This window comes from Pichia kudriavzevii, chromosome 3 (assembly GCF_003054445.1).
Source record: "Pichia kudriavzevii chromosome 3, complete sequence".
Lineage (NCBI taxonomy): Eukaryota > Fungi > Ascomycota > Pichiomycetes > Pichiales > Pichiaceae > Pichia > Pichia kudriavzevii.
The window spans coordinates 759,682-780,785 of NC_042508.1; the positions used below are offsets into that span (position 1 = coordinate 759,682).

A 21,104-nucleotide genomic window follows, 5' to 3' on the forward strand; every position below is an offset into this window, starting at 1 on the left:
AGATATACTTGGATATTACAAATTATCTTGCTACCTCTATATCTTTGTTATACCCCTTCTGCGTACCCACTCATTCAATTCTGAGACAGTTCTGTAAAGATTTTGCTCCAGCATAGTGGATGTTCGTTTTTTATAAAAAAACCAAAAAAAAAAAAGCTTCTGTTTTTTTATATGGCGAGAACTCTGCTCTGAACAAATTCATCATAGTGGAAGTATAAAGAGGAAAGCTGAAGGAAGCGTTTAGTCTTTTTTGATTTCACAGGGAGTCCAGCATTGAGAGATGGATGTCTACAATCAGTTTGTTAATCCTACTACCTCTTTGTTGAGTTTGTACTGCAATTTTGTTTCAAAAGATGAAGATAATCTAATTGTGTCCAAGGGAAATTTAATTCAAGTCTTCAAAATCGTTGATGTTAGCTCAAAATTTGATTCGATAAAGGATGAAAAAATTGATTTATCAGGATACCATGCCATAAGTGAAGAGAATTACAAATTGATTTTGGTTACGGAATATACTCTGAATGGTGTCATTTTAGATATGCATAGATTCAGGACCACCGGTGAAAATGTAGACTATTTACTCATATCAACTGAACCTGCCAAAATCTCTCTTGTTAAATGGAATCCTGCAGACTTTACTGTAAGTGTAGTGAGCTTGCACTATTATGAGACAGTTTTGAATTCTCTACTTATGGAAAAGTTGAAAGATTCAGTTGTTTCGCATAGAACTGATCCAAATTTTGGCTGCTCCATAATGCAAGTTGAAGACTTGGTAGTATTTTTACCCTTCGTTCAAGTTGATCACGACATGGAGTTAAATGATGACTATGATCCTCTGGAAAACTCCGATAAAACAAATGAACTGTCAAAAAACGATTTATTTGAAGAGAGTTTTATAGTTAACGCAAGTACATTACATCACGGCCTGAAAAATATAATCGATATTCAGTTTCTAAATTCATACAGAAGCCCAACGCTGGCCATTTTATATGCACCGGATTCAGAAACCTGGGCAGGCTACTTGCCAAAGAGAAAGGACAATCTAAAGTTGATAGTGTTATCACTCCATTTGAAAGAAAAATCTGCAAATGTTATTATCGAAATTAACAGCCTACCTTATGATCTTTATCGGATAGTTCCACTTGACGATCCGATCAATGGATTATTGATTGTTGGTGCAAATGAAATAATCCATATTAATTCTTTGGGGTCCCCCAAGGGTATATATGTGAACGAATTTTATTGTTTAAGCAGTTCTTTTCCTTTGAAAAGCCAACAGGAACTTAACCTGTTTTTAGAACATTCTGCAGTTGCACAAGTTGGAAAAAATGAAGTATTATTAGTAACAAAAGATGGGGAATTTTACACTTTGATATTCGATGAAATTGGAGGCGTTTCTAATCTCAACAGAATTGTTTCAAATAGTCCATCAAATTATGCAGATATCAGCGTCAACTCAATTTTGAGTATTGAAACTATACCTCATAAGAACATGGTTTTTATGTGCTCCCGGGGGAGTGACTCTGTGCTTGTAAAATGGGAATACCGGTTGCAGCCCACTACTTCAAGCGACAATCATGATGGCGATGAAATAGTAGATACTGATGACGATTTCTGGTTGTACAATGATAATGGGGCACAAAATAATGATGAATTAAGCACTTCTTTGACTAACTGTAAATTCACAATGATTGATGCATTAATAAATACTGGTCCTTTGTCCGATTTTACGTTTGGGTACTCTTCAACTGAAAAAAAGTTACATGGTCTTACAAATCCAAATTATAAGGAATGTGCAATATATGGTACCTCAGGGCTAGGAAAATCAGGCTCCGTTTCGATAATCACACCAACTGCTAAACCACTGATCAAGTCTTCCCTAAAATTCTCTCATGCTAGCAAAATTTGGACAATTAACAGCCACGACGGAGAGACCAAATATTTGATTATCACTGACCAAAAGATGTCTACAACCCAAATTTTTGAGGTTTCCAAGGACTACCAAGAATATAAAACAAAGGCTTTTAGAGGGAAACACTTTTCAGTTCAATTTGGCTCTATCAGTATCAATGAAAAAATAAGACCTGTTCAAATTATAGCCCATGAAGTCCTTATTTACAATTTATCCTTTGGTTTTATCTGCTCACTAAAAGTAGAGAAGGAAGTAAACCTCTCTATAATATATGATAATTATATTGTTTTACTAATGAAAACCGGCGAAATTGAAATTCTTGAATATGACGACAATTCCAAAGAATTAGCTAGGATGGACTTACCTGCCCTACTAAACTTTCAAATATTCACAAATGCTTGGATTACGAAATCGGATCTTTTGACCTGGGCTGTGCCTGCCAAAAAAAGAGATGCTGTTGGGGAACTCGTTGATGTAAAGAAGGATATACGTAACGAGGAAGTTCTATTTTGGCTTGTGACAGCTGATAACAGACTATTGGTCTTCAGAAAGGAGCATTTGGAAAAAGTATATGAGTTTGAAGGCATACACAATATGCCTGAGTATTTACAACTTACAGCTATGAATCCTAATTATGAAGCCGATGTCGATCCTATTTTGAAGCAATGTATCTTTACACAGATCGGAGATAAATATGATCGTGAGGATTACATGATAATTCTAACTTTTGGTGGTGAAGTGATAATGTATCAATTATTTTATGACACCCAGAAAAAATATTTCAAGTTCATGAAAGCAAACGATTTATTTCAGTTGCCGATAACTGGCGCTCCGGGTAATTCCTATTCATTTGCTACAAAAGTTGAGAGGAACCTCTTTAAAATTGATGACGTTGGTGGCTCATCTGTGATAATGGTCAGTGGTGCGCTACCTTTTATTATCTACAAACAATATAATTCAGTTCCAAGAATGTTCAAGTTTACCTCAATGCCATTCTTGTATTTTGCGCCTTATTCCACTAACATTTGCTCTGATGGTATTATTACTATTGATGATAAAAAATCATGTAGAATGGTGCAGTTGGACTTTGAATACGACTACTCCAATAAACTTCCAATAAAGAAATGCAAAGTTGGGGAAACCATCGATAAAATTGCTTATCATGAAGACGCAAATGTTTTTCTGGTTTCAACTATATCCACTGAAAATTATAATCTTTTGGACGAAGAAGGTGAAGATACTATTGATCATAATAGAGACCTTAAGAAGCCAGCACAAAACTACAGGGGAGCTATAAAGCTACTATCACCAGGGAATTTAACTGTAATTGACACGCTAGATCTCGATGAAAATGAGGTTTGTACTGCACTGAATGTTTCTAATTTGAGAATAAATGGTACTGAAGGGAAAAGGGCTCAGATATTTGTCGGGACAGGAATCTATCAAAACGAAGATGTTGCTACAATGGGTGCATATAAATATTTGGATATTATCAATGTCGTTCCGGAGCCTGGTTTTCCTGAAGCCAAACACAAACTTAAGTTATTAAGTACAGAAACATACAAGGGGCCTATTTTGGATGTATGTGAAGTCGATGGTAGGTTTGCTGTAATTCAAGGACAGAGGATGTTAGTGAGGCAGTTAAAAGGAGAAAGCAATTCCACGCCTGTTGCATTTGTAGACACTTCTTTGTTCTCGTCCAAAGTAAAAGCGTTTGAAAACTTCATTTTGATTGGTGATTCGTACCAAAGTGTATCTCTGCATGGATTTGAAGCTGAGCCTTATCGTATGGTTTCACTGGGTAAAGATGAACACAACATGAAACTTAATGAGTGTGAATTCATAGTACATAATCAAAGCATGTTTATATTGGCTTCTGATGATAACAGAGTCCTTCATATTTTACAATATGATCCATATGATGTCAATTCCTTAAAAGGACATAAACTACTCAGAAGAACAGCCCTGAGAACTAACTCTTATACAACAAAAATGCTTCGGAAAGACAGAAGAGAGGCATGTTTTTCAATGGTTAACACGTTGCCTATTAGAAAAGACGTTGATTTAGGGTTTGAGGTTATTGGTTGTAATATTGATGGCTCAATATACAAAGTTTCCCCAATCAACGAATATCAGTATAGAAGACTTTATTCCTTGCAAAACCAAATTGCAGATAAAGAAGCACATTGGTTGGGTTTGAATGCAAAAATGAATGCTGTTGGTGACTTACAAGACGAGATGAATGTTATAAAAAGGCCGATTATTGAATATCGGTTATTGACTAGATTCAGTAGCATGGCCGAAGATAAAAAAAAAATGTTTGCTATTAAATTGGGTAAAGACGCTCTAGTAGATGTATACCGGGATATGATATCTTTACAATAGATAATAGAATTACTTTGGATGATGAAGTTGGGGACTTAAGAAAGTAAGATCGTGTGTACATTTCTCACAAAAGTGCTTGTAGATAATTAAGTATATATGTAATCAGATATATCCATAGCAAAAAAAGAATTGGAGCTACATATGTTGATGAATTTCCGTGGTGCATGGAATGAAAAACTTGGCGAAGGTAAAATAGTGAAATTCTGTAGTTGAAAAGGCTAAAAAAAAGGCTAAACTGGAACAAAATAAGTTGTCTGCTAGAGGTCACAACGTAAAATGTTAGTATTAAAGTACCCACTGAGATTTAAGTGAAAGAGTAAAAAGGAATTTCATTCTCTTATTAAGAAGGTTTTGAGTAATATTACTGATCCACACTTTTGTAGCAAAGCGAGAAAAAATTCATGATCTAACCACTGATCCAGTTTTTGCTGTTGCTGCGGCCTGCGAGTCTTCCATTTGGAAATGATAAATAATCAGATGTGGATAAGTACCGGACAAGTGTATGAAATTGGATGGTTAGGCGTGAACAAACAGATTTTATGGATGGTTGTGTAGCTTTTTCAGAAGATGGAGAAACAAGTTCTCCTCCAAGAAATCACATGCTATTGACGCTGGATGTGTTACATGATTTAGAATTTATAGGTTGTGGCTCAGCAAATGCTGTATTCGCCTATTGGGGTGACCGTGATGATCTCAAACATAAAATTATAAGAGTACGATTGCTACATAGTGAAATTTGCACTACAGTCATATACAACGCTTTAGTTTCAGGAAAATTCGATAGTTTGAGAAGCTATCTTGTTGCGTGTAGCATACTCCAAGTTGATCCAATATTGTTGCAAAAGCTTGAGGATTTTGGTCGAAAAAAGGTGGCAAACTTCAACTTAAATTTAGAAGAAAAATATGTGCTGCTGATGGACAACATATTTTCCTATCCTTTAAGCCGATACAATTGTTATAGACTGAGCAAATACCATACATTTTTTGTGGAGAAAGGGAATAATGAAACTATTTTAGAATTTAAACCTAAATGGCTATACACCTTACCGGAGAATCACAAGAGCTGTCGAAATTGCTTAAATGCAATGTATAAAGGCCAAAAATTCAACCCATGTCACTTGAAACTTTTACAGAAAAATGGAATAGATATCTGGTGTAACGAAGTCCAACAGGAACTCAACAGGAGAGGAATAAATAAAAGTGTGAAAAATGATCTAAGAGAAACTATTCAAAGAAATTACAATCTCTTTGAAACGCTTTATGCACTGCAAAACAAATCAGATGTCCACAAGCTTCTTTTGAATTTGAAATCAGAAGAGGATGTCACTGAAGAATTAAAATTTGAGATGACTATCCGAGATGTCTCATTGCTGATGAAGCTAAATGATAAGAAAGTATTCGTGATAGATTTGGATGAGAAACCTGCCACTAAGTGGATAAGATGGAAAGAACATGAAGCGGAATTTGAAGATAAATATTCGGAGGATTTAGGTTTGCAATGTAGCTTCGAAGCAAACAACTGAGTTTTGGTTGGTGATCCATAATTTGGTTACTCCGTTTAATTTCTTGTAACTTATAGTAAGTGGTTTGTTTACAAAACTTGGAGCCGAGATCTTATATTTGAAACTTTTCACCCAAATATCTGTGTTATAGTTTAACCAAAACTGAGAGGCAAGTGATATCAATAATGGAGCCTCTATTACTATATCTGGATAGTTTTCAATACTTTTAGCATATTCTGGGTTGTAATGTATCTGGTGAGAATTGAAAGTGACTGCACTCATTCTAAAGTTAGTCAATAGAGTCGGCACAACCGTTATGCTTTTGTCGGGATTTTCAATCGTAGAGAATCTCTGTTTGTAACTGGAATAGAGATCAGCCAGATATCCCAGCCCCCTCATTTCGACTATGCAACTGCCGTTCTGATTATTAAAACACCTCTTATATTCAGCAAATATTGTACCAGTTTCTTTCAAAACCTTAACACGCTTAACAGTTTCAGTAAAGTTTAGTTTATCTCCAAATTTTAACGGATTGGAATGATTATAAGCAAAGGAACCATTGACCCACATCCGCCTCTTGAAAAACTCTACTTTCTTATCACACGGAGCATGATAATTGTCATAACCGTCTATGCCCAATTCTGACTCATTAGAAAGCGGGTTACAGTAGCCTAACGAATACGCCAACGGTAACCCCGATCCAATCGGAAACATTTCATTCAAGTTAACTGTATGGGTCTGATCACTATTTTTGTTTAAGCTTTCCATAAATAATGGACATGATCTATCCAGTAAAGATTGTGTTGTCACGTATATTTGTTTAGCTGGAAGAGTTGAAACAAACTCATCTTTGATTTCCCACGAAGAATTCAGTAATCTACTCTTGAACTCTTTTATTTCTTCGTCTGAAAGCTTCAGTGCAAGCTTTAATTTACCTGTAAATCTTTGTGAAATATGTGAACAGAATGAACGAATCATTAGTTACTGAATTTGGATAATAGTGCAAAGGTCTTTAATCTTGAAATGTTTAATCCGGTCTAATTTTTTTTTGGGGATTGAGTCAATTTCTAATGCGTACCAGAGTAAGATACTCATTATTACGCTTCAAGGCAGTAAATTTCTATTGGACCTACATAGGACCAAATTAAATACTTTCATACTTTTTTAATAAACAACGGTAAGAATATATTTCACGTATACAGTACATAACTTATGTATAAGTTAATCTATTTATTTCAGCCTTTGTTAAGACTCTATCATTTACGTGGACTGAGTTAGTTAGAAATAATGTTTTAGGGCCTTTGAGTTCAACAAAGACGTCTGATCTATGATATGGAATAAGACTTTTAAGCTTGAGTATAGCGGTTTTGATATAATTAGTTAGTGAATGTAATGTATGCAATATCATTTTGAAATTAGGATCAGTTGACACGGATTCGGGAATTTTCAAATAGCTCAAAACCCAATTGAATCTTAGAGATGCTGGAGCTCTTCCGACACTAAAATCAACGATGCTTTTCACGTTACCCTCAAGTTCGTTGAACGAGCCATCATCTCCTCTTGAGTGGGTATAGGCAACGATAGACTTGGTGTTTACCTGTATGTTCTCTCCTTCTTTTAAATCAAGTTGAATAAGTTGTCCTGGACATGATATGACAAAACTTCCACTTCCAATCATCTGGACATACGAATAATTATTTTTTGGGGATACTGGTCTAATTCCAGGCCCCGACCATGAAAGGAGGGACGATTTTTTTAGAATCCAATTGGACTCTCCATTTTCAGCAACTGCAAAGCAAGAATTATGTGCTTTAGGAGCAATCAAAAATGACATGGCCTCCTTCTCATTGAAACACCTTTGGAATATTAAACCGGAGTCGGCCGTCTTGCTTATTTCTAAGCACAAAGAATTTATGTGACCATTCATTGCTATTATTTTTTGATTAGAACTTGAATAACGAAGATTCAATATAGAGGACTTCGGTAATTTGATGTTCAGTAAGTTTGAAGACGAACCTAAAACCTGATATGTAACAGGTTCAGCAAAAGCTCCTATACCAGTGGCATTTGGCAATGATGTCAATGGTTTCTCTAACTCCGTGGATGCAGTTGAACCAGTCGATTTGAACAATGACTTAATTGAGTGAAATGATATAGGTCTAGCCTGAATTTTTTGTATTAAAGGCATTATTGAAGCAACGTTTAATTAATGCTGCATTTCCTGGGCTCCATCCGGTAAGAGTTTGCACTCATTACTTTCATTAAAAAAGATCTCATTCACGTTCACTTATTCTACGCGAGATTGGCTAGATTTTAACATTTTCACCACCTGATAAAATGAAAATAAAAGATTATACAAACACTTTTTACCTGTATTTAGCAATAAATTCAAACAATACAAACTTTTGTGGTCATTACTATTGAATGGTACATAGCTATCAACAAATAAAGACAACCTAAAAAAACTTTCAAAAAAATAAATGGAAATGCGAGCTCTGTGGATCGAACACAGGGCCTCCAGATCTTCAGTCTGGCGCTCTCCCACTGAGCTAAGCCCGCAATTGATGAAATGTAAGAGATCAGACAAAGGACTATCTCTCTATTTCCTCATCGGGTAATCATATAGAAGGTTGAAGAAGATTGTAGAAGGTTAAACAGAAGTTCTAGAAGATAATTAAATCCCTCAAAATGCTATTTTTAAATTAAAGAATTACTATTTAAACAGAGGACATTCCATATATGTTCTCAGAGAATTAACGTATAAAAATATATAAGATATAAATAAGCAATAATCAGATTCTAAAGTACGGATCACCAGCAACACTTTCATTTCATCAATTGCGGGCTTAGCTCAGTGGGAGAGCGCCAGACTGAAGATCTGGAGGCCCTGTGTTCGATCCACAGAGCTCGCATTTTCTAGCCGTTCTAGTATAGTGGTGAGTACGCATCGTTGTGGCCGATGAGACCCAGGTTCGATTCCTGGGAACGGCATATTATTTTTTCAATTTCTTTTTTTTTCGAAGAGGCGGGTGATCTATTGTTTACCAAGATGTTTTACTGCACTTCAATAGTGAATTTGGATTTGCGATATAAAGAACTAATTATAAAGCAACACAACAGATATACACTAAAATAAACTCAAATACATCAGGAAGGCTCAGATAAAACTTATTCTAAAAGTTTGGTAACTTTACCAATAGCAATGGTTTGACCTTGATCTCTCAAGGTGAACCTACCTAATTGTTGGTAGTCATCATAAGTTTCAAGGCAGACAGGCTCAGTTGTTTCAAGAATGGCAATAATTTTCATACCTTGCTTTGCAAATGCAGGTGCCTTCTTAGACTTTCTATTAGTGCCTTTTTCTAATTTATGCAACAACTGGGTGAAAGTGACTTCTTCAATAGCAGTATGAACGTGCATGACACAAGAGAAACCTGACGATAAAATAGACTTTAACTCAACGATGGCAACTTGGGCTTCAAACTTAGTCACGGTATGGACTGGATGAAGTGTTGAGGTTAACACGTAACCAACAGAAACATCTTCTTCTTCAACGTTCTTCAATCTGAGTCTTACTTGTTCACCACAAAAGGCGGAATCAGCTTCTGCCTCAGTTTCGTTATAAATGGTTAGGACTTCAACGTTGGTTCTATTTGGCATTAATAATAGACTTTGGCCCTTCTTGATGTGTCCCGACTCAATTTTACCCTCGATAACAGTACCTAAATCTTTCATCTTACCGGAAACTGGAAGCATAAATGGATCGTTAATCTTTCTTTGCGCTAAAGGCATGTTATCTAAGAACTCTAGCAGAGATGGTCCATTATACCAAGGTGCATGCTCCTTTGGAATTCTTTCCTTCAAACCCTCACCAGTAAACCCGGAAACAGGCATGAATGTAATGTCTTCTTTTGCATAACCGACACCTCTCAAAAAGAGAGATAACTTACTAATACATTCATTGTATCTTTCTTCAGACCAACCAACGGTAGGATCATCCATCTTATTGATAACAACAACAATTTTGTTGACACCTTGGGTCTTAGCTAAGATAGCGTGCTCTCTAGATTGACCACCTCTTTCAAAACCTGCTTCATACTCTCCCTTTCTTGCGGAAATGACCAAAACACCGACATCAGCTTGAGATGCACCACCAATCATTTCAGAAACATAAAGTTTGTGACCTGGGGCATCTAAAATAGTATAACGTCTCTTATCGGTTTCAAAGTAAGACTTACCAACTTCAATGGTCTTACCATCATTTCTTTCTTCCTTGTTGGTGTCCATAATCCAAGACAAGTACCAACCTTGTCTACCGGCATCTTTGGCCTCGCGTTCGTACTTTTCTACAGTACGCTTATCAACGGCACCAGTCAAATATAGCAAATTACCACCCATAGTAGACTTACCTGCATCGACATGACCCATGAAAATAATGGACATGTGCTCCTTACCACCAAACATATCATTAACGATGGCTGGGTCGATCTGGTCTTCCACTTCCTTAGCCGAAGCTTTTGCAACGGAATCAGACTTCTTCATAGTCTCAGCTTTTTTAGTTGGCTCAACCTTCTTTGGTTCTTCAGCCTTGGATTCTTTGTTTTTCTTAGTTTCTTCTGTCTTTTTTGCTTGAAGATCCTCTTGTACCTTTTCCTTTTCGATCGTGTCTTCCTTCACTTTTTCGGTCTTTGGTTCTTCTGAGTTAGGTTTTGAAGGAATTTTAACAGTACTGGATTTCAAGTTTAATTTTAGAACTTTCTTCTTTGGAGCAGCATTGAGTTTTTCTTGTTGTTGTTTCTGATAATCTTCGAAACTCATCTGTTGGGAACCAGATTGCTCTTGTTGCTCTTGTGGTTGGTAACCGCTGTTATAGTTGTTGTTATAGTTGTTGTTATAGTTGTTGTTGTTGTTGTTGTTGTTATAATTATTGTAACCGTTACTATTATAGTTATTTCTACTATTATAGTTGTTTCTATTGTTATAATTGTTATAATTGTTATAATTGTTATAGCCACCTCTGTTGTTATAATTTTTGGTATAACCGTTATTGTTATTGTAGTTGTTGTAGTTTTGATACTGTTGTTGTTGTGGCAGTTGCTGGTTAGCATCAAATGCTGGGGCCTGGAAACCTACACCTGGAACAAATGTTGGAATTGCATTTGGGTTAAAAGCTGGTGTACCAGCATTCAAGTTCATATTTTGCATGCCTTGAGCTAGGTTGTTCTGGTCAAACTGACCATTCTGAGGGGTTTGATCTTTCTGCTCAGACATAATAGTTAAATAGTGACAATGTCTTGAGTAATCAAGTAATATGAAGTCTCAGTTTCAATGTTCTTTCTATCTCCATCCATTTTTCATTTGGTCTCTTATTCATAAAAATTTTTAATTCTCGGTATAAGCAGATTCATGTCGCAAAATTGTTATGCCCCAAGCGACGCGACGCCAAATGTTTTAAGAAACTGAAAAGTAACAGATATCACAAACTTACGAGCCTCGCAGATAAAAGTCTGAAATAAGGTTTATTTTGATTTCCCGGAAAAGTAAAATACAAACAAAAAAATTGAAGATTTGTTGGCTCTCTATACTACATATTTTCTTTACTTTTGATCAACTTTTCAGCTTTAAGTAACCTGACATTCATATAGCTATAATATTACGGTGCTGAATTTAAGTGGGCACAAGCAAATTAATTTCTGAGATGGATGCACAAATATATTTAGCCGACGATTTTGACATCTCAAAACTTACGGTGCCCAACCTAAGATCAGTGTTGGTTGAGCATGAAGTACCATTCCCTTCAAATGCAAACAAACAAGAGCTGATCAACATCTTCAACAAACATATTAAACCAAGAGCTTTGCAAATACTAAAAAAGTATCAAACGGAACCATCATCTGAAGAAATCTGTGAAGCTGTACACGAGGATAAGCATGGTGCAGATTCCTCAAAATCAGAAAAAAGCATACCATCAAAGCGCCATTCTGAAGCGACGTCGAAGAAGGCTAAAAAGAAAATAAGAAAGACTAATACTGAATTGCTAGATTCCAGCTCTTCATTTTTAGGGATCGAAAAATTTGAACCTAATGAAAATGACGATATCTTCAATAATTCCATCGACACATCTACAATTCTAAGGAAAACCAGATTTGCAGATAAGAAACCTGCCTCGACCAAGGACATCCTTTCTCACTTTGATAAATCTATCCCCTCTAGTAAAAGTTTCAACGATAGCGTGTCTTCTGACTCCAAAACGAGATCTCATTCACCCGTAGAACGAAAAGATGAGTTAAATATAATAGAAAAAGTGAAAGAGTCAAGGAGAGAGGCGGAAAATAACATCCACAATTCACAAGGAAATGAATTCCTACTTATTGAAGACGTTGAGACTGAATTTGGTGATGATCTGGTAGAAGAAGGCGAATTAAGAGAAGAAGTTCCTTTAACTATCAACTTCCCAGGTGAAAGTGAGGTCAATCCCCACAAGATTCTTGAAGGTCCAATTAAGAGCATAAAAGAAGTCGTTTCTGTCAATAATAACGAAAGCTTGGAGAAAGTTAAAGAAGAAGTGTTAACCGAAGGTAATAAGTTGGTGTCCACCATTCAAGTTGAACCTCTGGGCTCACCTGAAACGAATAATTCGAGTTCTGATAAAAACTTGACCACAATTGATATAAATGAAGAAGCGAGTAATAAAAAGAATGCTGACTCAAACCAGACCACTCAAAGTGAATGGAAGGATAAGCACGTTGTGAATGAACATGGAAGAGGTGAGGAAGTAGAGAAACTTGAAACTATCCAGACAGTTGGTAATATCAATAATGGTTATAGAACGAACAGAATTCCCATTTTGTTGTTGATACTTTTTTATGGGATTACGGTTGTTAATTTGCTGATTCCTACTTTACTTTTATTGTGCTTTAGAGAAATTAAGTTGAATACTGGCTACTGCGGGTTTGACAAACCTTCTAAAACTTTAGACTTATGGGGTAAACTCCCTGATGCATACACATCTAAGTTGCTAAACCTGAAACCTTACTTTGTGCAGGTTGAAACATTGATAAGTGATTCAGTTCATTTTCAGTGCAGTGAGTGTCCCCCTAATTCAAAATGCCAATTTAATACTTTACAATGCGACTATGGCTATGTGAAGACTTATCCACTAAAATCTGTATTTGGCCTGATCCCATTACAAGAAACCTGTGAATTTGATTTTTTGCACGAGCAAAAGATGCACTATCTATCAGAATATACTATAAAGTATTTACGTCGCCACCACGACCAACCCCTTACGTTGGAGGAATTGCATGATTATATCAAGTCTACAAAATCGTCTTATATTTCATCTTCAGATTTTGAGGAATATTGGGACAAGTTTGTCAAATATGAACTTTTACATGATGAACAAGTCACTATTGATGCTCAAACTAATGTGGTGACGTTAACACATAAAGTGCCATCCGAGTTTTACACTAGAACGTATGGGGTTGACCGCAAAAAGAGATCCAAAAATCTATTTAAAAAACACACACCAACAGTGGATTTTAGAGACTACTATACAAAAAACTAAGTTTTTAATTACTAATTTTTTACATCATTATAACTTTTTCGCTTCCTTTCCTTTTCTTTTAGTTTGTAATATCTACGTACTTTTCATGTTTCGTATGACATAATGACGAGCCCTTCAAATTATTGTTGATAAAATGGTCATGTGGACCTTGGAGATAGGGTGTAATCATTATTAGTTCGCTTTGTTTCTGTGTCAGCACCACCTAAGACTTTATCATTTTGAATACTACCTATTGAATTGGTAGACTGGGGAATTAATTGAGTGATTTGAGTGGGGTTATCCGCTAAAGCAGGAGTTTCTGAAGAAGAAGTATCTTTTATGCTTTCATTCTGTTGGGGAGACTCTTGTACATTGGGATCCTGGATCTCAACCAAAGAACTATCTGCATTACTTTCCGTATTAATTTCTCCATTATCCCTATGATTTTCAGCACCATCTTGTTCGCTATTATCTAAAGGTGTAGTTTCGTGCCTTTTTCTCAACCTTTCCTCTCTGCTTAGAGCGGTGTTTATTTCGCCATCATTATTTGTGCTATACATGGACTCTTTTAACTTTTGTCTTTTAGCAGCTCTCATTTCAGCAGCTTGTTGCTTCAAAACCTCCAATTCTTTCATTCTAACGGCTTCTTCTTCTTTTTTACGTCTTTCTTTTTCTTCTAGTCTAGAAGATCTTTTTCTGTTGGCCATCAACATTTGCATTTCAATTTCACGCTTTCTTTGTGCACTTTGTTTCCTCTTCTTTAAATCATGTTGAATGATAAAATCAATATTTGCTTCTAGAGCTTGACTCAAAGCATACTCATCCGAAGATGTTTTCTTGCCAAATGACTTTCTCAAATCTTTTATATAGTTATCATATTGATAAATGCCGGTTGTGAGACAAGTCCATTCCACCAACTTAGGACTTAGTTTGGCCAAATCTGTATATGGATTTTTAACTTTCTCATTATATTCCGATTTTTCTACTGGAATCTCAAGTTTTGAAAATTCCCATTTTCTGCGATAAACTCTAGCATCTTGTAAGATGATATATTCTTCCTTTGTGTTACCTTTGACAGTTTCATAAATCGGAGTAATCTTTAAATCAAATTGAGGTTTTTCAAATTTGTCAACAGTCTTACGGAAATTCGAATAAGATTTGGTATTTGCCAGTTTTATGAGATTATATAGAACATCTATCTTTTCCGATAGTGGCAATTTAGAGTATGTTATAACGGGAGAGTCATCATCATCATCATCATCATCATCATCATCACCATCATTATCATTAAGATAGTTGGCACCATCTTTGTTCTCATTACCGTTATCATCGTGTCCCCCCGCATTCTCAGGCTCTAGACCGTTTAGTTCCAGTAAATTATAATCCTTGTAGATTTGATCAACAAAAAAATCGAATTCCATATCGATACTTACAATCTTCTGGTTTTTCAAGAATAAAATTAACTTTGATTTTAAACTGTTGAGAAAGGTAGGAGGTGCAATGCCTAATAATTCTTCTTCAAAGTTCTCAACATCAAACGCGTCAGCTAACTTGATAACATGTTTCAAAAGGTAAATCCATTGTACTACAAATGAATACTTGAAATTGTTTCTTAATGATGAAAGTGTGCTTGCATGGTTTTGATGTTCAATCATCAAGAATTTTGGTGTTTTCAACAGTTGATTCTTGATGTCCTCCGGGACCAATTTGGAAAGGGATTCTGCAGGGTGATCACTGCTCTTTGCTATTGAGGTCACTGCCATTTAGAAAATTTCCTTGATGCTAAAATTGAAAATTTGTTTTAGTAAGATTGTTAATTTCCTAGCTCAAGAGTTGGTCATTTGAATGTCTACTATGTAGGCCATTCTGTTGAATTCATTAGTTTGATCTTTCGTTCTCCCAATCTATGATCCGCGAAGTTTGGAAAATTAGGAACGTAATGAAATAAAACATGCAAAACCACAAAGTAGACGCGACGGCCAAAACGGTTATTGTCTTGGGGTTTTTTTTTTCTTTTTTTTTTCTTTTTTTCAGTCCATCAAAAGAAAATAGGAGTCTCCCTATATTAATGGAATATTCTCGAAGAGGGCTCGGTTTTTCCGCTGTTTCGTTTACTTTCTCTTTTTTTCCCCTTTGGGAAGAGCCTTGCCGTTTCGCGGACCGGGGCGGTGATTTTTAATTTTCGTTTAGGAGCGCTTCGAAAGCATCAAATCTGCAATCTCGTCTGAGTTCCACCTAATACGTATTCTTTTTCTTTGCTCAACCTCTTATTTAAGCCAGTTCTTTGGAACTATACAAAACCAGAGATATCCTTATAGAGGACAAAGACATCTACCATTATATTCGTTTAGAATACCTGTTTAGAATACAGGAATATCACATCAGATCAATACTCAGAGAAAAGCACAGATAGAAAAACTCTCAGGTTTATTAAGCCCCGTTTTTTTTTATTACTAATACAGTCTCTTATATTAAAGGACACTTCTTAAAGAAAAAAAAGAGAAATTTTTCCAGACACCAACCTACATTACAGATTATCTCGTTAGAGAATATAATACAAATTCAACACACCTATTCAGTTTTCTTTGCTGAGTCTTTGTTTCTAAAACAGAATATGGCAACCACATTATCCCGCACCAACACTGAAGTCATGGACGATTATTTACCTTTGACTACCCAAATTACAAACCAATCTGATATATCACAAGTACAAGCACAATCTATTCAACCTAATCAATCTTCTCAACAACATTCTTCTCAGAATGACTTTTACCAATATATCTCGTTGCCAAATATGTCTCAAGACTCTCTACAAAAATTCTCCGAAAATGAGGAACCGATAAATCCTATTTCCGAAGCAGCCGCTCCTGCGCTGACCAGAAATACTAATAATAATAATATGAGCAATGGCAATGATGTGCATGATATTACTAATAGGTCTAATTTTGGTAACATATACAACCCTTACGCTAGTATGGACTCATATACTGTCCCCCTCACTGCAGATCCCCTGAACCCAGAGATCATGAATCTTACTACTGATGAAAGCAACTATAATAACGAAGATATCCAAATTGTTAACCCAAGACAGACTACTACTAATCCTACTCCAAGTAATTTCAACAATTCCATAAATCAGAATATAAATCAATCAGAGAAAATAGAGTATGATGATGACATTTTGATGGTTCCGCAAGATAACTACTTTGTTTATGACCAGCAAGATACACAGAATATACCTGAGTTGATGGAACTTGAATTACAAAATAAACAGTTTCCTCAATCTAATGAACTAAATATCTTCAAAGCAAATGATGTATTTTATGAATTTTCTGATGAAGAAGATGAAGATGATGAGGTCGATCTACAAAATAAGTTAGACGATGATGAAATGGAGATGAAGATGGATGAGAATGATGATGATGAGGAGCTAGACGAATTGGATAAATTTCAAAAGTCACCTTTCAGTGAAGATCGTGATAATTCACTTGAAAATCATGCAACTAATTACATCAAGTATAATGGTAATTGGAACGCTAGTAGTAATAATTACGGTTATGACAATTTGAATTCCATTTATTCGTTAACAGTTCCGAATCAATTGAATTCAATAAGTGCAAACCAAAATGGTATATCTGTCAGTGGTATTTCGTCACCTTTGACTAGCTTTGAAGATGTGGATCTTTATGCAACTGATGATACTAAAGATAGTAGCACCAATAATGTGTCAAACAGCTTTAATGTGACTGATGATGAATTACATCAAATTCACAATCACAATACATTCAACATGCGACATTTTGATGATTATGAAGAAGAAGAAGAAGCAAATGAGAGAGAGATCCATGACCACGATGATGACGAAGAAGATGAAGAAGGAGAATTTTATGATGATGAGTATGCGATTGACATCGACATGGATTCTGATTTGCACACCCCTGTATTTAAAGATAGAAAAGAGTCTGTTACTGCCGAATCAAGACCATTCCTAAGAAAGGAGCGCCGTTCATCATCTTTAAGAACTTCTTCGAGACCTAAAAGACTGAGCAGAAAGTCTGCTTTTGCCTCCTTAATGCCTCATCAAGCACCTTCACTAAGGAAACCGAGGGTATCTTCTCATTCACATTCTGAAAACTGCAGAGTAGAATATGACGAAAATAAAAACGAAGAGCATATCTGCACAATACCTAACCCTAAGACGGGCAAACCGTGCCTCAAGAAGTTTTCAAGACCATATGACCTAGTGAGACATCAAAATACAATCCACGCATCTAAGAGGTCATTTTACAGATGCATGTTTTGTGAAGACGATTTAAGAAGAAAGCATGGTTTGGACTCTATCAACGAAGTTGTCATCGCTTGTAAATACAGGGACACGCAATTTTCCATTGACAATTCCCAATCCCATACTGCTAGTTCCCATAATGTTAAAAAGGTAAAAACAGGCACAGTTAACAACTCTGGGTATTTAAGCAATAAGACTTTTAGTCGTTGTGATGCTTTAACAAGACATTTACGTTTTAGACATGGTTTAAATAATAATCAGCTAGTAGATGCTATGGACTTTGCAAAGAAGAATGTTGAGTATTATGATAACTAGTATATCTCTGCATTGGTTCTTCATCGTTCGCCAATATGTTATTTTTTTTTCAGGGAATTCTTTTGACTTATTCTGATTATACCTTCTTTTTTCTTTCCTTATCTTCTAATGTTATATCTTCATTAGAACGTTCTCTTTACTATCAAATTTTGTCCCCCCCCCCTTCTTCTCTTTTAAACTTATTTTGAGTATAATTCCCTTTTTTCTATATAATCTTATAAATAAATTAAAATTAATTTCAATTTTTTTCAAACAGACGTAAGCTCGTCAGAATGGGTACGAGTTAGGCTCATTAACGACAGTTATTCCCCTTTCTTCCTGAAGTTTTGTTTGTTCTTCAAGATAAGGAATTAATACATCTTTGAATTTTTCGTAGCCCCTGTAACGTCTAACATCATCATCCCAACTTAAAATACCGTCTAATAAGCGTTTTGGAACATGGGGCTCTAAACACATTTTTGTAATTGGCAAAAAATAAGTTCTGATGGTGAAAACAATACAGCCTGTAAGTGGTAATCTTCTTACGGATTGTCTCTCTGAACGATAATAAATCATATTGACATCGTTCGCAGGTTCAGCAGTGTTCCATCCAACATCTGGAATATCCTCCGAGCCTATTGAAGAAGACCAAGCTAGATCATCATCTGTTTGAATAAAATAGTTGTTTCTTACAACCGGTTTATCACACGTCAATCTTGTGAAAAACTTTTCCATTGGTGTTTTTAACTTTTCATTATATTTAGGGACATCCCCCGTTGTATGAATTGCACTTAATGGCAAATTTATCTTGTCCTTTAATCTCCAGAAACCTGCAAGCATAATTGCGCCACCCTTTAAAATATACTGACCATCTTCGTTTTCTTTCAAAATTGCCAAATCATCTTGTGTCATAAGTGCTGCCATTTCCATTGGGTCTTTTTTAAACTCACTTTTTGGTATATTATTGAATTCAAAGACCTCACCAGTAACCAAATTATTCAAACCTTTTTCAGTTTTTGTAAACAACGTGGGATATCTTTTAGGGAGGTATTCTCTAAACTCCATTAGCAGTTCAATAGCTGCATCCCAAACATCGTCTTGGGTGCCTACTAATTCGGATCTCCTTTTTTCCAATCTTTCAAGTTTCCGGTTGTGGAATTTCATCCATTCATTATCCATCTCAATCCAGGAATTCCACTCCATTGATCTGATACCCATAGTAAAAAAGTAAGTATGCTTGAAAGCACGATACGGTAATGGTGGGGTATCTTTAATTGACCAATTTTTGAATTCCTCAACAGCTGGATATTCAAAAATTTCTGCTTTCCAATGCCCAACTGTCCTATGTTTGTTGTTTGCATCTTTAACAGACACAGGGATATACGTCTTGCTAAACGATTGATTGGTTACTTTGCCATTATTGGCAGCTTTTTCAATTATTTTGTATAATGCGAAAGCAATGCTTGCAAGTACAATGAAAACAGGGAACATTGTCATTCCTTGGGGTAAAGTCATAGGCATCATTATTCTTTTCAGTTTATCAATGCATCATTCTAGTGCAATAATTTAGCCATCTTTCTAGTTAGTGAATTGTCCTATTATATAGAGAACATGGGTTCTTTCGTCGATAGCTCCAATCCCTTGATAAACCAGGAGAATATTTCCCAATTAGGAAATGATATCCCATAAAATGCTTTAACTTTTATATATTTCGCATCCTTCGGTCTAAAGCAGTCAACTTGACCATTGAAAAATCATGCAAAACTCAGTGTCCTCTGCTACCCCTTGATAAAATAGATAGTGGATTTCAGCCAATGGGCAGATTCAAATTAGTGATATATTATATGTTAGTTTCAGTACAAAAATCCAAACCCCATTTCTCGTCAAACAAATGATGTAGCAATATTATTTTTAGTTGCTCATTTACAACACTATCAGTGAAAGAATCAGTTGCTTGATAAATACATAAGATATTACTCATACACGTATGGTTAGTCTACAGTTTAAAGGAGAAATAAGAAGTTGAAATTATGAAAGGAGAGAAATTAGTGTTTAACAGGGTTGTCCACATTTTTCCTTAACTTAGCCAACTTTCTAATACTTTGCATAGTCTTCCTTTTCTTGGCTGGAGGCAAAATAGCTGCCCCTGTTTCATCCTTTTTTGCATATTTTTCTTCTGCAATGTCTTTCACAGATTTTGTGTGCCTGGCTCTTTTTCTTGCGATATCTGAGCCAACTTTTTTTTGTTTGCCTTTTTGCTTCTTGGTCTCATTTGGATTCTCCTCAATTTTGTTTTGTGTAGCTATATCTTGGATTTTTATGTGTTTGATCCCTGTATCGCTTTCGTCCATCGAGTCACTCTTTGAATCATCGGCTTCTTCCTTTGATAACTTTCCTGGTATTTTTCCTGACGTCTGTTGAGTTTCATGGTCAGGTACCTTTTCACTGTCTACTGGATATCCATTCTTCACCTTCTGGTCTAGATTGTCACCTCTCTTGAGCCTCTTTTCACTTGAATCATTACTTTTATCAATTTTTTCAGATTTATCAGTGAGTTCAGATTCAGTATTTGGAATTTCATGACCATCATCGGTCAAGACAAGGTCCTCATTTACTATCTCACAAACACTAAGAGTAGGACGTTCAGGAATGCTTGTGATTATATCTTCTTTACCTGGTTCAGCGGTATCATTTAATCTTTTATCCTTATTCGGAGGTTGATCTATAATTTTTTCGTTTTTTTCATGGCTTTTTGATAGAGCAGCAGTTTCTTTTGTAGTACCTCCTGGTACTCCATGAAATGGATTGAAAAAATTTAACAGACTCTTAAACATCTTGAGCTGTATATGGTCAGAAGGTGTTGATTATATAACGTCTGGTATAGTTAAATGAAGGAGTAAAGTAAAAATTTTCGAACATTATTTATTTGAAAAGTAAACACAAGAAAATTTGATTTCCTAAATAGGCTCGACTATAATACAGATTTATCATCAAAAAGTGTATCCTGTTCTTGCCTCTGCTAATTACCGCAATAAAACCGTTATTTCCCACTCCACCTTTGGTGAATGGGAGGCATGAATCGCAGCGAACCAATTCAAGAAAACCAACAGAATATTATATATAGTTGTAATTAAAGACTTTAAGTGTTTGTAATCCTATTCTCAGGAGCAAAAATAAACT

At 35.6% G+C, this 21,104-nt stretch overlaps 10 protein-coding genes and 3 non-coding genes across 13 annotated transcripts; 6 read left to right on the forward strand and 7 right to left on the reverse strand.

The window, feature by feature from the left end:
* Positions 1–280: 280 nt before the first annotated feature.
* On the forward strand, positions 281–4,297 carry C5L36_0C03560 (uncharacterized protein; the record flags this gene model as incomplete). Its single annotated transcript, XM_029466033.1, has 1 exon — positions 281–4,297. The coding sequence occupies one exon, from the start codon at positions 281–283 to the stop codon at positions 4,295–4,297; it is 4,017 nt and encodes a 1,338-aa protein (XP_029321893.1).
* Positions 4,298–4,809: 512 nt separating this feature from the next.
* On the forward strand, positions 4,810–5,820 carry C5L36_0C03570 (uncharacterized protein; the record flags this gene model as incomplete). Its single annotated transcript, XM_029466034.1, has 1 exon — positions 4,810–5,820. One exon carries the CDS (start codon positions 4,810–4,812, stop codon positions 5,818–5,820), a length of 1,011 nt encoding a protein of 336 aa, XP_029321894.1.
* On the reverse strand, positions 5,785–6,777 carry C5L36_0C03580 (uncharacterized protein; the record flags this gene model as incomplete). The annotated part of the gene is made up of 1 exon (XM_029466035.1): positions 5,785–6,777. The coding sequence occupies one exon, from the start codon at positions 6,775–6,777 to the stop codon at positions 5,785–5,787; it is 993 nt and encodes a 330-aa protein (XP_029321895.1).
* A 232-nt stretch (positions 6,778–7,009) lies between these two features.
* On the reverse strand, positions 7,010–7,987 carry C5L36_0C03590 (uncharacterized protein; the record flags this gene model as incomplete). The annotated part of the gene is made up of 1 exon (XM_029466036.1): positions 7,010–7,987. One exon carries the CDS (start codon positions 7,985–7,987, stop codon positions 7,010–7,012), a length of 978 nt encoding a protein of 325 aa, XP_029321896.1.
* Positions 7,988–8,286: 299 nt separating this feature from the next.
* Positions 8,287–8,358, reverse strand: C5L36_0Ctrna5F. Its single transcript has one exon. It is a non-coding gene; the product is annotated as a tRNA-Phe (tRNA).
* Positions 8,359–8,639: 281 nt separating this feature from the next.
* On the forward strand, positions 8,640–8,711 carry C5L36_0Ctrna6F. Its single transcript has one exon. It is a non-coding gene; the product is annotated as a tRNA-Phe (tRNA).
* A 7-nt stretch (positions 8,712–8,718) lies between these two features.
* C5L36_0Ctrna3H lies at positions 8,719–8,790 on the forward strand. Its single transcript has one exon. It is a non-coding gene; the product is annotated as a tRNA-His (tRNA).
* A 177-nt stretch (positions 8,791–8,967) lies between these two features.
* On the reverse strand, positions 8,968–11,070 carry C5L36_0C03600 (uncharacterized protein; the record flags this gene model as incomplete). The annotated part of the gene is made up of 1 exon (XM_029466037.1): positions 8,968–11,070. The coding sequence occupies one exon, from the start codon at positions 11,068–11,070 to the stop codon at positions 8,968–8,970; it is 2,103 nt and encodes a 700-aa protein (XP_029321897.1).
* Positions 11,071–11,497: 427 nt separating this feature from the next.
* C5L36_0C03610 (uncharacterized protein) lies at positions 11,498–13,366 on the forward strand (the record flags this gene model as incomplete). Its single annotated transcript, XM_029466038.1, has 1 exon — positions 11,498–13,366. One exon carries the CDS (start codon positions 11,498–11,500, stop codon positions 13,364–13,366), a length of 1,869 nt encoding a protein of 622 aa, XP_029321898.1.
* A 137-nt stretch (positions 13,367–13,503) lies between these two features.
* On the reverse strand, positions 13,504–15,000 carry C5L36_0C03620 (uncharacterized protein; the record flags this gene model as incomplete). Its single annotated transcript, XM_029466039.1, has 1 exon — positions 13,504–15,000. The coding sequence occupies one exon, from the start codon at positions 14,998–15,000 to the stop codon at positions 13,504–13,506; it is 1,497 nt and encodes a 498-aa protein (XP_029321899.1).
* Positions 15,001–15,959: 959 nt separating this feature from the next.
* On the forward strand, positions 15,960–17,945 carry C5L36_0C03630 (uncharacterized protein; the record flags this gene model as incomplete). The annotated part of the gene is made up of 1 exon (XM_029466040.1): positions 15,960–17,945. The coding sequence occupies one exon, from the start codon at positions 15,960–15,962 to the stop codon at positions 17,943–17,945; it is 1,986 nt and encodes a 661-aa protein (XP_029321900.1).
* Positions 17,946–18,212: 267 nt separating this feature from the next.
* C5L36_0C03640 (uncharacterized protein) lies at positions 18,213–19,448 on the reverse strand (the record flags this gene model as incomplete). Its single annotated transcript, XM_029466041.1, has 1 exon — positions 18,213–19,448. One exon carries the CDS (start codon positions 19,446–19,448, stop codon positions 18,213–18,215), a length of 1,236 nt encoding a protein of 411 aa, XP_029321901.1.
* Positions 19,449–19,969: 521 nt separating this feature from the next.
* C5L36_0C03645 (uncharacterized protein) lies at positions 19,970–20,758 on the reverse strand (the record flags this gene model as incomplete). Its single annotated transcript, XM_029466042.1, has 1 exon — positions 19,970–20,758. The coding sequence occupies one exon, from the start codon at positions 20,756–20,758 to the stop codon at positions 19,970–19,972; it is 789 nt and encodes a 262-aa protein (XP_029321902.1).
* Between the last annotated feature and the right edge of the window lie 346 nt (positions 20,759–21,104).